General features: G+C 44.7%; 1 protein-coding gene across 1 annotated transcript in view; it reads left to right on the top strand.

Moving 5' to 3' along the window:
* Positions 1–17,647, top strand: part of LOC147450081 (uncharacterized) — a 53,564-nt gene that overhangs the window by 18,258 nt on the left and 17,659 nt on the right. Inside the window, exon 5 of the mRNA XM_086519412.1 lies at positions 6,864–6,936. Within this exon, the coding sequence (XP_086375538.1) occupies positions 6,864–6,936 (73 nt within the window). The remainder of the gene's footprint in view (positions 1–6,863; positions 6,937–17,647) is intronic.

Genomic DNA, 17,647 nt, shown 5'->3' with positions numbered 1-17,647 from the left:
CTTCCAACACAAAATCATGAACATACCTATTCCATGTAAAGTGAGTGGAAAAAATCTTGTCTTCTCTAAAGACTGTGTATGCAATGTAGATGAACATATAGACGGAGTGACAAACCGTTCATCAAACATATGCAAACAATGAGATCGAATCTTTCTCTTTTGATCGAAATCAATCAACTATGGCAAATCACAATGGAAATGCGCATACTTGGTGCTCATACTTTCATGTGCTCTTGCTACGAATGTGTCATACCAAGGAAGAGACATGGACTGTGACTTCCTTGAATGCATACTTTCAGCTTTTTATGAAAAATCTGCATACATTTGTGTTCATCCATGAGTGAAACGTGCTCAACGTACAATATGTCATGCCTAGAAAAAGGGATCACATAAAGACGCTGACTAAAATACAGGAAATGATCACGAATGAAACACTCGAACAATGCGTGCGTATCAACCATGCGAACACATAATACTTCCTGTGAGGGTTCTTTGGACCTAGGCTCGAGAGCCAAGATTGGTTGTTCCTGAATGATCGAATCCTCCTTTGGGGATTCTTTGGACCTCGACTCGAAAGCCAAGATCGATTCTTCGTGATTGATCGAACCTACAACGAGGTTAGCTTCGCTAGAAAAAGCATAAACTAACACATCATCCTTGTGAACAATCACATCATCTTCATGCAACTCATCATGCTTGTGAGAAATCACGTCTTGATCATGCAAATCAAAATGCTCATCATTAACATCCAAATCATCATGCTTATCATTGTCAATCAAATCATCATGCTTCTCACAATTATGCAAATCCTGTGTGTCATGCTTTGGAGAAGAAGAGACTGAGAGAGTCTCCTTTTACAGAATCTCTTGCATCTGTGCCTGCACTTGAGAAAAGAGTCGCAACATCTCTTTCATTCTTGCTTTGTTCTCGCGATCAAATTTTGCTTGTCTTGCTTTGTTCTCGCAATCAAATTTGACTTGACTTTCTTTTTCTTCCAAGCGTGCTTGCTCGCTCTCACGCCTTATGGTTGCCAGTCCTTCTCGTATTCACGATCTATGGCTTCCCTTCGTTCTTCGTAGGCCTTTCTTTCTGCTTCTCTTTCTGCTTTTCTTTCTTCGCGTTCTAACTGTCTTTCCTTAAACAAGTGCTTCAACTTCTCCATAGGAGTTAGTGCAATCCTTGACGTAGATGGGGAAGGGTCATAAAAACCTCATGGTGGGGAAAATTCTTCTTCGCCTCTCTCATGCTCATCACCTCGAAGCGAAGTATCCATTCCGCTTCGAGTGATGACCATTCTGAAGTCGTGGGTTCTTGTGGTTCTTGGGGTCTTGAATTCTTAAGTTCACGAGGAACTTGGGTTCTTGGGAGTCTTTGTTCTTAAGTCCACGAGGAACTTGGGTTCTTGTGGGGCTTGGTTCTTGGGGTCTTGGGGTTCTTGAGGGTTTCTTTCGCTTGCAAACCGTGTTTAAGAAGGATCTTCTCTTCACCCCTACTCCTTTCCGCGGGCGCACCCCTTGGCGGCCTTGCGCCCACACCAAGGTTGCTTTTTCCCACCTCACGTCGATTGGCCGGCCGCTAAGTGCATGGTCCGCTCTCAATGAGTGAAAAAGAGACACAAGGGGAGGCTGGACAAGCCCTTCTTTCTTGGGATTCCTGTCACTCTTCAAAAAACACGATTAGGAATTGACATGCCTAAGCGAACTTGGGTTCGTGCGACCGCAACAAGCAAAAAAAAAATATTCTTGTGATTCTTGTGGTTCTTTTCTTGAGTTATACAGAACATTGCCAAAGCTCTGATACCAATGTTAGGTGCAGCGGAATGATTGTTTGCGCTTTGCTCAAGATGAGTGCTCCGAACTGTGCTCAAGGTTCCTTTTAGTTCTTATGGAAGGGAGAGCCTTCTGTTCTTAATGGAAAGTGCTATGATCACGAACAAAGTGAATGGACAATGTGCGTGCAAGTGTATGAGACTGAGAGATAGAGTGAGAAGAGAGATACGACACCAGAGACGTTGTAAAACCCTCCTTCGAAGGTCCCACTCTCGTCGGCGAGAGTGGTCTACTTATGATTGCACAAAGTGGTACAATGACGATGCAATGGACTGATGCAATCTGGGACTATGCCGATGACGACGACGGTGATGACGACGACGGCTTTAGGGCTGAAATCTGTGGTCTTCTATCTGCTGAATTTCGGGATTGTTTCGGTGGCTGAAAATGACTGTTTTGGCTGCGTTTTTATGGCTGAAAATGGGGGTCTTCTGCAATCATCTAAGGCTGAATCTGCTGCTGTTGTAGAATTGTAGCGCGGATAATGTGTCGTGATCTCTACAGTGGGTGGTCCTCTGTGCAATGTGCGTGACAATCTCACTCAAACAGACTGAACAAAAGGGAAACAATAGACATAATAGAGCTCACAAAGACACAACAGCAGACCAGAACATATGACTCGACTATCTCAAAGACTGATACAGACTCTGGCGTGGCAGGACACTCAGCTCCACAGCCCAGGACTCACAGGTACAATGGGGTGTCGAGGCTCAAATGTGCATTGATGGCGAAGATGTGCTCTGTGTATAGACTCACTCTAGACGACTACGCACTGGATGTGTTCTAGGAATTTCCATGTAGAGTGCGAAGAGCTGCAACAAACTCTTGGCACTTCTCGAGCTGAAAACCAATGAAGTGTAGTTGCTATGGAGGCAAATGAGAGGCTCCTGAAGGAGTTGCAGAGGCCAGTCGTAGTTGTTGAGGAAGAGCATGAAGGGTTCACAAAGCAATTGGAATGCAGACTCTTTGAAGAGATTCCTTCGGTTGCAAAGGGAGCTTGAGGCTACTGCAGATACAATGTAGATCAGCGGGGTGGGGGAGATGAGGCTGAGGTTGAGAGGGTTGGGAAAGTTTAGATAGGGCGAGTGGTGGAGGGGGGTGGGTAGGGCGAGGGGAAGAGAGGGTAGGGCGAGAGGAAGTGGGGTGGGTAGGGGCGAGGTTAGGAGAGGGTAGGGGCGAGGGGAAGGTGAGGGGGAGGGTAGGGGCGAGAGGGGGTGGGTAGGGGCGAGGGAGAGATAGGGTAGGGGGTGGGACTAGGCGAGGGTGAGTGGGTAGGGGCGAGGGCGAGGGGGACTAGGGCGAGGGCGAGGGCGAGGGGGTGAGGGTAGGGTAAGGGCGAGTGGGTAGGGGCGAGGGGAGGGGGAGGGTGGGGCGAGGGTGAGGGGGAGGGTAGGGGCGAGGGCGAGGAGGTGAAGGGGAGGGACTATGGGCGAGGGCGAGGGTAGGGCGAGGGCGAGTGGGTAGGGGCCAGGGGAGGGGGAGGGACTAGGGGCGAGGGGGACTAGGCGAGGGTGAGGGGGAGGGTAGGGCGAGGGGAGGCGGAGGGATTAGCTCGAGGGCGAGGGGGAGACGGGGAGGGTAGGGCGATGGGTAGGGGGCAAATAAAGAGCACACAACTATCATGATCTTGGAATTCATCTTGTAGGACGGGTTCTGTGAAGGGAGTTTGCTAGACACAGAGGAGAGCTTTGTTCTGGTCTGAGAAGCAGACACCAAAGGGGTTGATGTTTGAAGGGGGGTGAACTCCTCTAGAGGAAATTTCTTATTGCTTTTATGCTTCTTCATAAGCTCAAGTGGCACATTAGCTTTAGTTACTGTGGAACCATTTGAAGAGGGTGTACCTTCAGGCAAAGAGTGAATAGAGACTCCATAACAAGGCATAGATTTGGTAGCCTCCAACCACTCCAGCAGATCTTCGTCTGACCCTTCAGGTGTAGTAGGCTGTTCTTGTTCAGGGTTAGTTTCCATCGACAAAGAAACTTGCTGCGCCACTAGATCCATACCTCCTTCTAAGAGGATGGGTTGCATCGGGGAGCCAGAAGTTTGTATCCACATTGCGTCGTTTCCCCAATCATGAAGTGCTTTAGTGTGTCGCAGCCATGGTCTTCCAATGAGCAAGGGAAATCCGCCCTCAACCTGGGGAAGACGAACCACAACAAAATCCAAGTTAAAAGTAAAGCCTTGTACCTGCAGAGGCACATTGTCCACTATGCCCACTGGGTAGACTGTCCGCTGGTCGGCCAATGTAACTGTGAAGGGGACAGGGCGAGTAGGTTGTAGACCTATATCTAACATAGTGAACTCGGGCATCAGGTTGATGCCAGATCCACCATCCACTATCACTCCTGAGAATTGTCGACCCAAAACGGACACTGTCAGGTGAGGGCTTCTGTAATCAGTGAGTGGAGCAGCGGGATTGGATATCATATAGGACTCTGATGGTCGCACTGGGAGGTGCCCGCCACTAGGACCTGCTCCAGGAGGTTTCTTTAGTGCTGGTTTGAGGGGTGGTTCTGTGGTTTGCCGCCATTGTGCATGCACCTCGTCGAAGGAGGTCTGGCTCATAAATTTTGCAAATTTCGGGTCCTTAGCAAAATTTAGCATCATCTTTGTTGCATCGCTGATCAATCGTTGACGCTCCATCTCTTCGATCTCCGCCTGAATAGGCCGAGGCGGATCGTACTCCTCGCGTGAAGCTTCGTCGTTATCTCTTCCCGCATTTCCGGATGCAGAGGAAGTCGACTGATCTCTGCTTGAAGCCATAGGTGCCGCGTAAAAAGGATTGGATTTCCCGTAGAAGAGAAATCGGCCGTGCTCTAATACCTCTATAACAGACTCGGACACTCCAAGTCGAGATTCTACCGCGACACCACAAGAATTCACTTTCACTTCATAACAGTTTACAGTTCACAATTGATTCGACACTGGGCTGACGCAGTTCCGTGCCTAGAGATATTGGCCCCCAAGACTGGCGCCCCTTTTGGTATTTCTTTTTGTATTAATCTGCAACTCAAAGTACAAGGGAGTGGTCAGGACTCACTCTCAGACTCCGCGTCCAGTTGCTCTGAGAAGTGAGAGCCCAAACCACTATTTTATAGATTCACAAGGGATGCTAAAAGCAGAGCCCGAAAGCCGCAAAATCAAAAGCTGTCCCAAAAATAAAGCGTAACCATTCTTCTCACAAGGTTTCTTAGGAAATTTAAAGAAAAGCTTTAAAAAATTTAAAAGCGCTCTTTCTCTCTTGCGTAGCCAAAAACTCTGCCGTAAACTGCTTTTTCCGTACACCAGCTGCCACATCAGCATTTCCATACAATCCCGTGAACTGCGCTGCAAAATCCGGACACGTCCGTATGCTGCCTGCCACGTCAGCATCACAACGAGCTCTCTGCGGGTATGCCACCCGGGGGTGGGTCTGTGTGTGCACTGGGCAGCCACGTCACCAGATTGTGACACTAGATGCTCAATTGCAGCTTGCTCGAGTGGTGGGCTCTTTGGGGAGGCGCTTGTGTTGATCAGGTATTCATAGTAGAGGAGGCACCATTTTGGAGGCTGTGGATCTGGCAGGGGTGACCATCGGCTGAGTTGGAGGGGGATCCTATCATCCTGGTGGGTGGCAGTGGGCTTCTTTAGAGATCGATGGGAGCCCTCTTTCCTTTTTTTAGTACACTGTATCCCTTGCGAGGAGGATCATCTTGACGACAAGACGGCTCAGCGCATATCTCCAGCTTTTCAACAATAGTTCTGGGCATGCATTTGGAGCATCAGGATCAGTCGCTGCATATGCTATTTCATGTGGATGACTGCGCATGTAGGGTTGCCTGTTGGCACCTGGAGATTACTGGTCATGATCCGACTTGCCAGCGATGCACTTTGTAGCATTAGTCCTTGAGGCACTGTTTCTGGGTTTGTCTATATGCTCAGCCAATGTGGAGGACGGTTTGTTGTTTGCTAATCAGAGTGGGCATTCATGATGGGTTTGTGACATGGGGGGTGGTTGCATGGCTTTTGCAATTTTTGGGGTCACACACCTTCGTTTAGGACTCCTCGACAGATCCGATCTTCATGCTTACATAATTGGGTATGGATCAAGCACAGATGGTTCTAGACACTGTCCATCAATTGGACCTCTCTCGAAGGGATGCAATTTTCACTATGATCTATAGCATCACACTCTGGACCATGTGAAAGTCTCATTGTGCTCACATTTTGGGCTCACAATCTTCCCCTATGTTGACCACTTTGACAACTATTTGGAATGAGCTGCTGCATACTCTTTGTAACCAGTGGGATACTTCAGCTGGCTCCTCGAAGGCAAGGGAGAGGCAGAGACTCTTTTCTTCAAACATGGGCATGATCTTTAGTCCCTTTCAGTCTGGACCATGTACACATCACATGGCACTACGCACCTCTCAGTGGTTCATTTGCATTCTTCATACATGCCACCTTGATGTACACAATAGCCCTTACTCCCCATCTTGTACATCCTCTGGGCCATTGGTTTTTGAGCATCCCCAACAGTCTCTCTGTACACAGTATAAAGCCACTTTTTGTGCCCCAAAAAAAGGACTCGCTCTTTCTTGTAGGTAGGGCTGGGAAAGCAAAACTTGCACAATAAGTCAATGGAGATTGAAACTAAATGCAAGTAGAAGAGAGAAGAAAGAGAGATGATGGCCAATCTTCACTAGTCTTAGAAACCGAAGTATTTGTCTTAAGAGGAGAAACATGACTAGCTTGTATGTCAATGCACCAGCTCATGATAGTCACTTTGTTAAGCATCTCCTTTAAATATAAGTCCCAGTTTCCAGCCATGCCACAATTTGCATGCTACAAACATCTAATGAAGCATAGGATCTACCTTATATGTAATAAGGTAACGTGAAAGTAAAGGGGCCTTGCTTATTGATACTTCAAAAGATCAAGCATTGTGTTCATGTTTTTGTGCAAAGAAAAATTTCTTATGCAAGCTAATTGATTGGTTTGTGTAACTCTTTTCATGCTTTAAGACTTTTTTTGGACAAAATAACTTGAATGCAGGTAGAGGATGAGTTGGCAAAAAGAAATCTCATGAATCAAAGAACCATCCGAATTTTGCTTTATAAATTTCAAGGCAAGCATTTCATCAACTTTTATATTATTGGTAAATGTTCCTCTATTCAATCGTGTCTTGTGCACACTTAGGCCTTCTACACCTTTTTTTAAAAAGTCTCGTTTGAGGCTCTTGATTTGTGTGTTATTGACGCATAAAGGTTAAATTGCAAATAATAGCATGTTTAGTCTAAGCCTTTTGCCGGTTGAAAGAGTTTGGAGTGCTTATGTGTTGCTGAAGTATTTTGTCTCTTTGAGTCTTACCTTATTGGAGGCATTTAAACAATACTTCATTTCTTTTGGGGACTCAAACAACCCAAAACTAAAATAACCAAGCTTGGAAAAACCAAACCTTTGTACATGAATTTTTACATGGTCACTCCCAAGACTCGAAGCACTGTGTACACATATATACATGAGGCTAGTTAGCAAGCTTTTTGGCACGATCTACTTGCTTCATGCTCATCCAAAAAATGCATGACATAGCTTGCCAACCTTCCCTAGCTTGCTTGATCATTCATGACAAGCAGAAGTTTCTAGGGTGAAAAACTGCTGTAGTTCATTCCCAAAAACCGCATTCACATTTTCAGATGTCTTCACACTTTCTTCCTCCATTGATAGCATCTCATCTGTCACAATTGTCATCAAACGTGCTAGATACTTCTTCAACCTGTAACCATTAACATGGTATTTATGCTGTGCACCACCCAAATCTGACAACTGATATGTGCCATTGTCAAACTTGTTCACAACAATAAAAGGACCTTCCTACTTAATTTGATTTTTTTTCTGAAAAGTATTGTCCAACTTACTTTTGTATCGTAACACAAGTTCACCCTTTTCAATTCCCTTATTCTTTACACACTCATTAGCCTTTATTTGAAATTTTTTGACACGTCCTCATAGTAGCTCAAAGCCAAAACTCTATCCAGTTGCAAACATTGTAAATCCAATAACCTTTTTCTCTTTGCTCTGCATCTCCCAATGACAACAATTTAAGTGCAGGAATCTCCACTTCAATTGGCATTAAAGCTTCCTTGTCATAAACCAAGTGGTAAGGAGAAAACCTTGTGCTCGTTTTGATAGCAATTCTATAGGCCGATAATGGACAAGGCAACTCTGAATCCCAAGTTTTCCCATGTGTCTGGGTCATCTTTGTCAAGATTCTCACCAACTCTCCATTGAACCTTTCATTGAGACCATTGCATTGTGGATAATAAGGAGAACTGTACCTGTGTTGTATATTGAGCTTTTCGTACAGGAAATCAAACAGGTCTTCTCTAAATCCCGGCCCTCTATCAAAAAGTAGTTCCAATGGCACACTAAATTTGCAGCATATATGTTCATATACAAACTTTCCCATTTCCTTACTGGTGATCTGTTTGACAGCTTTAGCTTTTGCCCATCGTGACAAATAATCCACTGCTGTCAAAATGTAAGCATTTCTTTTACCAGTCTAGGTAGTGGTCTAATAGCATTAGGACCCCATTTTTCAAACACATCAAAAGCTAGAATTGTCTTTCGTAATTCAGGATTCAAAATTCTCTTCACCATTTTCTGACAAGATAAACAAGATTTGCACCAATGGTTAACATCTCGCTGGATACTTGGTCACACATAGCCTTCTTGCAAAATTTTATGTAACATAATCTTCATGGCAAAATGGTCTTCACAAGAATCCTCACGATTTTCTTTCAAAATCTTGTAGATTTCTTCTTTCGAGGGCACACGACGCAATACTAAATCACTTCCTTTCATGTAAAGCACATCATCAAGTATTTTGTACTCTCTAGCTTTTCTTATAAAAGCATACTTTTTGGATGATGGTAGACCCTCAGGTAAAACACTTGTCAACGGAGAATCCACCTCCTTTGATAACACTTTCCTTCCATGGTATAAAGGGGCATTAGCCTTCAGCACAAACACACAAGTGATCATTTCTTGGGCAACGTCATGAGCTTCTTCATTTTGAGACCTTTGAATATGTTGTAAACTCTATGCTTCAAACTTTTTGAGTAACAATTTCATCTTGAAGCATAAATTTTTTAGTTTAGGATTCTTATTCTTCCATACTCTCAATACTTGCTTCACAATCAACAAGGCAACTCCTTTGATTTGTAGGTGTCTAATTCCCGACTGTAAATAGATGTGCAAGCCATCTTCAAGAGCCATGTACTCTGCTTCATTGTTACTTTTTGCATCAAGTTTCAGTCCTTGTTTCCTTACAAGATTTCCTTGTGCATCATAGATGAAAATTCCTTCAGAAGCAGCATCATGACTTCTTCGATAAGAGCCATCAAAGCATAACAGTGAAGCATTGGATATGGCAAGAGGTTCCACATTCTTCCTTTGCACCACCTCTTCTTTAACCAAAATAGGAGTCTCTTTATAAATGAGTAAATTTGCTAAGGTAGCCCAAGTACTTTCTTTCACCCAAAAAGTGAACTAAAATTCTTGCAGTCCAATAACCCATTTCATCACTGTATTTGATATATTTGAGTTATTAAACAGTTGAGAAAGCAATGAATAACCGATGAGAAAAGTGAACGACTTTTGTAACAGGTAATGTCTGAATCGTCTGCAAGCATAAACCATATTGATCATCACCAATTCAATTTCTGAGTAATCTCTTTCATGAGAAGTCTTGACCCTGCTTGCATAATGCATTGGTTTCATATACCGAGGTTCCTTCCCTCTTTGCAACAACATAGCCCCAATGGCATCATCTCCCACTGATGGGTTAACATAAAATTCATTTTCCCAATCAAGAGCTTGCATAATAGGTAGTGTACTCAAAACTTCTTTGACTGTGTCAAAATTATCTTCACAGTCATGTGTCCACTCCAATGATGGAGCTAGTGGTTATATTGTCTTGTGGGTGACTACCATGCGTCTATACCTTGCACTTTCCTTCAAGGGTGAATTTGGGCTTATCTTGGATTCATCTAGGTATATTTTTTAGTCGTATAGCGGACATGCAGACTTCACATTGTGAAGTTTTCGTCCGAGTTACGACGAGTTGATATTGTGCTAATTCTTTCTATCTTTTGTGGTGCGTATGCCCTATCAACTACCTCATTTTTTGTGCAAATTTTTCCGATTTAATGCTTCTTTTAGTGCTAGGCTTCATTATGGCTGAGTTTGCCCTTGATCTCCGGAGTCATGACAGAAACTCAGTACGTTGAACTTTGTGTTGATGTATGCTCATGTCATAGTAACAGGGAATGGGCGTTTTCAGGTCTCCGTTCCCCGTTCCCCATTCCCATTCCAAGTTCTCGTTCCGAATCCCCGTTCCGTGTTTCAAACGTGAGTACCCGTAACAGGGAATGGCATTTTGTTCCGCGTTCCCGTTCCGCGCTCCCGTTCCGGTTTCGCGTTCCTGGTAACTATGGCTTATGTGTGTGCGTGCGTGTGGTGTATTGTGTGTTGGGGAGCATATGCTAGTACCTAGTTCTATACCCACTATTGGGCACTGACGACGGTAGTGGGATGTCGTGGTATTTAGTCAATACTATGCATGATGGAGTTGATGGTTATATTGTCTTGTGGGTGACTACCATGGGTCTATACCTTGCACTTTCCTTCAAGGGTGAATTTGGGCTTATCCTGGATTCATCTAGGTATATTTTTCAGAGTTACCCGGAACGCGGAACGGGAACGGCGACGGGCCTCTCTGCGGAACGGGGGAACGGGAATGGGCCCGGAACGGGAACGGCGCGGAACGGCAGGCTAAAAAAACACCCAAATATTATTTTTTTTAGCGTTATGTGTTTGAATACAAGTAGTATTAGAGTCCTTTGACTCTAATACCCACAAAAAACACGATTCGAAGACCATTTAACCTTATTACGACTTGATTGGGATGTGAGGCGCCCAGAGTACATAGCCAGATGAACAACAATGAGCAAACACAATTTCCATAGTACATACACAATGCTCTTAAATAATTGCAAGAGTAGTAGTCAGAGATAACACTTTGGAATTAATTATGGCTAACATAGTAACAAGCCTCAAGGGCCGCCAGCAGCCAAGGTGCTACAAAAAAACCAAAGGGGGGCAAAGTTCAAACCAGACTTCAGTGACCACAATACCAAAAGACTGAAGGTGACAAATACCATAAAGATGCTAGTAGCTACAAATGGCAAAGAGGGCAAGGCTCAAGCAGCCATACAAAAAGGTAAGGATAAATGGCAAAGACTCAAGACTCAAGAGCCACTAGCCTGAGAGGCCTCCCAATCCGTAGTAGCCGGCTGTAAATCATGCACATCCTCCCATTCCTTATCATCAAGGTCTAGGTCCGGCTCGATCTCAGCCATAGATGAAGTACCTGGTGCTGGTGGATGTGCATCTCCATCCGCCTGAGAAGCCTCTTGCTCCATCTCCCACTGTGTAAAAGGATCTGTCTGTTTGTCTGTACTCTTGCAAAGCATTTTCAAATTTGCGCTGACGAAGACAAGATCATTAGCCTTCTCCACTCCAAGCCGATTCCTCTTCTTGGAAGCAATGTGGCTAAAGGTACTCCACAATTGCTCCAAGCATGAGGTACTAACTGACTGGCTGAGAATACGGATCGCCAATCTCTGAAGCTCAGGGCCATCATAGCCATAGTCCTCCCACCAAAGCACTGAACCTATTTTCCTGCGATCAATCTGAGCATCTGGACTGCCAAATGACCCCCGCATCTCTCTGTACTGTCTTAGCTGATCTCTGACAATGTGTCGCCCATCTCTGTCTAGAACCATCTTGTTTAAGATCTCTGTAAATTGGTTCATGACTTCCCTATCTGTCTCTTGCCCTGCACCTTGGAACTCTGGATCCACCATGTACGCTGCCCCGTGTAAAGGAGAGGCATATGAATTCCACCTCGAGCTGCAAAGCGCATGGATCTCCTCATATCGCTCTGCGTTCGGCTCAAGCTGTGCAAGCTGCTCAATCATGCGGTCCATTGCCTCATAAATCTTGACAATGCAAGGATCCATGCCATCCAGAACTCGAAGCAAATGAACCACCGGTTTTACCTGTGCATCTAGACTCTTGAGCTCCTTCCAGAACTCAAGATCCTCTGCCTTATCCTTGCACAAAATCCCTGCAACTGTCTTTGCATAGGGGGAGGTGGTGAACTCATCACTGATGAAGACCTGTCGGACCGCATTTTGACATTCAGACAGCCTGCGTACAAGAAGAAAGTTGAATGCGAAGCGGGTATCTGAATACTTTAGAAGCACTTTGCCGCCCGACCTCTTGAGGTACTCACTCCGAACCAAGTTGTGATTGTTGATGAAAGTAACCATCTTCACTGCATCAGCAATGACTGGAGCAATCCAGTCTAGCTTGCCGATGTCTTTTAGAAGGTTGTTCAAGCAGTGTGCCATGCAAAAGCATACTGTCACATGCGGATAGTGGCCCTCTATGATAGCTACTGCTGCCCTGTTTGATGCCTCCCCATCTGTGACAAAGGCCACCACGTGTTGCTCACCGATGGTTTCTATGGCCGCTGTCCACTCTGCAGAGAGGACATCGGCGGACTTGTCACTCTCAGTGGCATCATGAGAGTGCACAAAGTACATCTCTCCACTGGAGTATGCGACGAGACCATGGATAGATCTCTTCCTTGTATCGTTCCACCCGTCGGCAATGAGGGAAACGCCATGTTTTGCCAAAAGACGCTGAATGTTGAGGGTTGCTTGCTCCACAATAGCCTTCTCTCGATCGAGCAAGGTGGTTCGGAGAGCCTCTAAAGATGGCGGCACATAGCCGGTGCCATACTCTCCAATCCGTTGCACCATGACTTTCCAATACTCCGACCTATTTCGATCAAACATAGAAGAGGTTAGTATCAAAAAAGTGGAACCGACGATAACGAAAGAAATGAGAGAGAAGATTGATAAATCATAAAACAATGAACATACCTCGCTGCGACAAATGGGATATGGTCGTGATAGAAGAATCGGGCCACGGCCGCATCCACCTCTTCCTTCTTCTTTGGGTCCCAAGAGGTGGCAAGGGTCTTTTGGCGACGAAATGGTCCTTGTGAAGATGCACCAACACCTACACCGGGTAGAGAGGAAGAAGGGAAAATGAGGGTCTTTGGATCAATACCTTTGCGTGCCGGCTTGGCTTTATGGTTAAATTACCGATCCTTTTCCTCGAGCTCCTTCTTCTTCTCGATGGTTACGTTGGCACAAAATTTCACCTCATGTCCCGGCACTCGAAGAAAGTGTGCCCTCACTTTGTCATGCCCCCCTTTCCGTGTGTAAGAGCATAGCTTGCATCCCCATGCACGAGAACCTCCCGCCGCCGACAAGGTGCCCTCCGAGGTCACTTCATCCCACCACGACCATTCCTTCGCCTTTTGAGTGTTGCCCGCATGAACGGAGGGGGTTGAACGAGAAGAAGAGGCCATGGATTATCCGTGAAAGAGAGAGAGCTTGATCTTTGAGGATTTGAGAGAGAGAGATAGCTTGAGAGAGGGCTTGAGAGAGAGAGAGGCTTGATTCCGTTCTTGCTTGAGGCTTGAGCAATGAGAAGTTGAGATAGAGAGCTTGAGACTCGAGAGAGAGGCTTCACCTCTTGGAAGTTGAGACCGAGAGAGAGAGTTTGACCCTTGAGCCTTGAGGGTTAGCCCAAGAGAGAGAGAGGTTATGGCTTGAGAGCTAGAGGCTAGGCCCCTATGTCTTGAGAGTCGAGACTCGAGAGTTGAGAGCAAGGGAGAGATGGCCCCCTTCAAACTTCCTTGATGCTTTGGTGAAGAATGGGGGATTTATATAGGGCTGTAAAATTTAAATGGCCGTTGGCTGCCCAAATCTCCCAAACAGCTATATTTTTAAAAGTTGAAAAACTGCCCGTTTCTGCCCGTTGCTGCCGTTCCGGTCGTTCCGCCTCGTTCCGGGCCGTTCCAACCGGTCCGTTCCGGTGATGGCCTGCTTGTCGGAACGGCAGTCCGTTCCGACGCGTTCCCTGAATTTTTGACCGGCCAGAACGCCGTTCCGGCGTTCCAAGGCTCCATATAGGCGTTCCGCGGTAACTATGATATTTTTTAGTCGTAAAGTGTACATGCAGACTTCACATTGTGAAGTTTTTGTCCGAGTTACAATGAGTTTATATTGTGCTAATTCTTTCTATCTTTTGTGGTGCGTATGTCCTATCAACTACCTCATTTTTGTGCTAATTTTTCCGATTTAATGCTTCTTTTAGTGCTAGGCTTCATTATGGCTGAGTCTGCCCTTATCTCTGGAGTCATGACAAAAACTCAGTCCGTTGAACTTTGTGTAGATGTATGCTCATGTGCGTGCGTGCGTGCGTGTGGTGTGTGTTGTGTTGGGGAGCATATGTTAGTACCTAGTTCTACACCCACTATTGGGCACTGACGACGTTAGTGGGGATGTCGTGGTATTTAGTCAATACTATGCATGATGGAGCTGATGGTTATATTGTCTTGTGGGTGACTACCATGGATTTATACCTTGCACTTTCTTTTTCAAGGGTGAATTTGGGCTTATCCTGGATTCATCCAGGTACATTCTTAATTGCTTGTTGCAATGGATACAATAACTGTGATGCCAAAGGTATGAATTGAGACATATATTGACCTTCTGTATGAAAGTGGCAAACTGTCTTGTATCCTTTGGAGGTGACAACAATAACAAAGCTTCTACTTTCTCTGGATCTGCCTCAATCCCATTTTCTAAAATTACATGTCCAATAAGCTTCACTCTTGGTTGTGTCAAATGACATTTCTTAGGGTTCAATTGACCCCCGCATTCATCATACCTTGCAAAAGTCATTTCAAGCTTCTGAACATGCTCTTTCCTTTGACTGTATATACAAAAATCATCTATAAACCCTTTGACAAGGAATGGGGTAAGGACCCAATCCACTTTACTTTCAAAAGCTCCAATCCTATTTGTTAACTCAAAAGGAAGGCAACAAAAGCAAAAACAATCCCATGAAATGATAAAAACAGTCTTTTTCCGATCTTCAAAAGCAAGGATAAGTTGGAAATACCCTGAATAGCCATCACAAACACTGTATCTTTCAAAGCTAGCCACTACATCGAACAGTTGATCAATAAAGGGTAAGGGATAAGAATCTTTTTTGGTCACCGCATTTAATGGCTTATAATCAATGCAAACTCTCCAACGTCCATCTTTCTTTGGAGTGATCACTACAGGGGTCACCTATTCAGCATTGTCAATTGACACAATGAACCTTGCATCCAAAAGTTTATCCACCTCTTTCTTTAAAGCATTCATTTGCTCCTTATCCATACTTCTTAATTTCTGTCTTATTGGCTTTGTGCCTTCAACTTGTTCAATCTTCACACGATCTTTAACTAAACTCCTTATTTCTTGATATGAAGTGATGCAAAGATTTGGAAACCTGTCCAACATTGTTAAGTACTCCCTTTTTTCTTCTTGTGTCAAATCAATACTCAACATGTTTTGAATCAACTCCTTCTTCACTGACAATTCTTGTTTAGGCTGCATCAACTCCTCAAGTTGTTCTAAACGGTTGGAAGCATTTATATCCCTTGACACTTGCAATACTTTACCAATTTCTCTCTTCGCCTCGTCCAACAGTAAGAATGACACTTCATCCTCATCATTGGAACTAGAAGTAGTGCTACTTCCTGAATCTTCATAACTATCTTCACTGGTAACTTTGGATTCATCATCTTCACCCACATCTTCTAGTGCCAAAGGTTGCTTTGTAGTCATATGAAACACTCTCTTTTCACCCTTCTTGCCATATACATAGATTGTGGCCTTGCCCCAATCTTGCACAGCACCAATAGCTCTCAACCAAGGTTGTCCCAAAATGAGAGGAAAAGCTCCCAGGCCAGCTGGCATAACATTAAAGTTTATAACCTTCACATTAAAGACTTCAACTTCCAAATTCTTAATCAGCCCCAAACACTTTACTTTGGCATGGTTTGCTAATCCTGAATCCAGAGCTTCCACATGTAATGAGACCCAATCTCTCAACACATGACTGTGTGATGACAAAAACTTGAGCACTTCCATCGATGAAGGCCTTCCCCATGCCCACACCTTTGTGCCAAGTGTTCACCACAGGACAAATGTCGGGTTACTCTCCCATATCCAACACTCTGACTTGTCCATGCTTCGGCTCTTTCTCTGGATTCACTAATGACTTCCACTGCCTCTTGAGTTTGGGCACCATATTCATCAACTGTCCAAAAGTACAATCTACTTTTCTCCCAATAAGGTCTTTCTTTAAACTGTAAGTTGTTTGACCTTCTCCCAAAGGTAAATATCCCACTTCAAACCGTCTACGAGGTCTTCTCTTTCTTTTAACTTTCGCATCTTCACCCTCTTTCTCTTTCCCTTTCTTCTTACTGGGACCTGGAGTAGCATAGTCTTCCCTCTCTTTTTTGCCTACAAGCATCATATCTGCTTCTTTCCTTTCAACCCGCACAATATCCACATGACCTCTAGAGGTTCAAGCTTGATTTTCCTGGTCAATACTTTGATCTCCCCGTATATCCAATGCATAATCATTAGCCTTGTTAGGAATCTGCCGAGGAAGTGGAAACATATCACCTCCCATGCTTATTGGCCTTGGACATAAGTTCTGAGATGACCAAGTTCACCATAATTATAAAAGGTAGGGATGAACCTCCTTTGTGGCTCAAAGACACCTTGTCCACGATCCACATTAGCATTAGGTGGAGCTTCATATGGCTGGGCCATTCCTCTACCACGACCACGACCACGACCACGACCACCTCCAAGAACATTGATCCGTAATTCCTGCATCATGGTCATTATGTCTTGCATATTTCGTTGTAACTGTTCAGTGTTTGCAACCCTTTTGATCAGGTTGGGCTTCAACCTCTACCTGATTTCTCTCATTTTGGCCACCATTACCTTGTACATGGACCGCTCTCCCATACTCATTGAGTCTTTGAGCTTTTCATTCTTTCTCCCTGGTGATGGTGACTGCTTTCTTGAAAGTAGCGAGCCTTTTCAACTCAACTTTGAACTTCAGATTTTCCTCCACAAAACGATCCTTCTTTAACATGGCTGGAGGGATTTCATTTCCTAAAGCTCGGGCCCATTTATCCCATAAATGGGTAAACTGCAGGACAAAATCGTCAACACTTTGATTAGCCTTCTGAGTGTACCCCAAAATTTCATGCCAAACTTCCTCAGGTACTTCAATGCTTCTGTATTGTGCTAGAAAAAGTCTGTTTCACACGATTGTAGTCCTCAACCACCCCGGGAGTTTGTGCCTGTATCACCTCTTCATAATTTTGTAACCAAATTTTTGTCTCATCCTGTAAACTGTAGTGCAGCAACCGCAATAATATAGCTTGATCTAGAATATTCCGCAATAAGCAATTAACTTCCAATTTCTCAATAAAAGCCCGTGCATTCTCATTAGGTAATCCATGAAACTGTGGAAACTTGTTCGCCATGTTTGCTTGCCACAAAAACACTTATATGTGACGTTGTAAGTTCAAGGGATGTCGATGGATCGCTCCAGTACCTAATCCACCTCACATTGGGTAACCCGGCCTCTAGTGCTTGGCTTCACAAAACCTCACGACCCTCCAAAGGCTGCAATCCAATTACACGACCGCCTCAAGTGCTGTCCACAATTTACAAATACATAGGCGGTTGTCCATAAGCAACCACATCCCTTTTACATTCTCTGCCTGCAGAATAGACATATTTCACAAGAATTGGAGCACATGAGCACTTGCTCCT

This window comes from Adiantum capillus-veneris, chromosome 9 (genome assembly GCF_014529385.1).
Source record: "Adiantum capillus-veneris isolate H3 chromosome 9, ASM1452938v2, whole genome shotgun sequence".
NCBI classification, from domain to species: domain Eukaryota; kingdom Viridiplantae; phylum Streptophyta; class Polypodiopsida; order Polypodiales; family Pteridaceae; genus Adiantum; species Adiantum capillus-veneris.
This window is presented reverse-complemented; position numbering and strand designations above follow the sequence as displayed.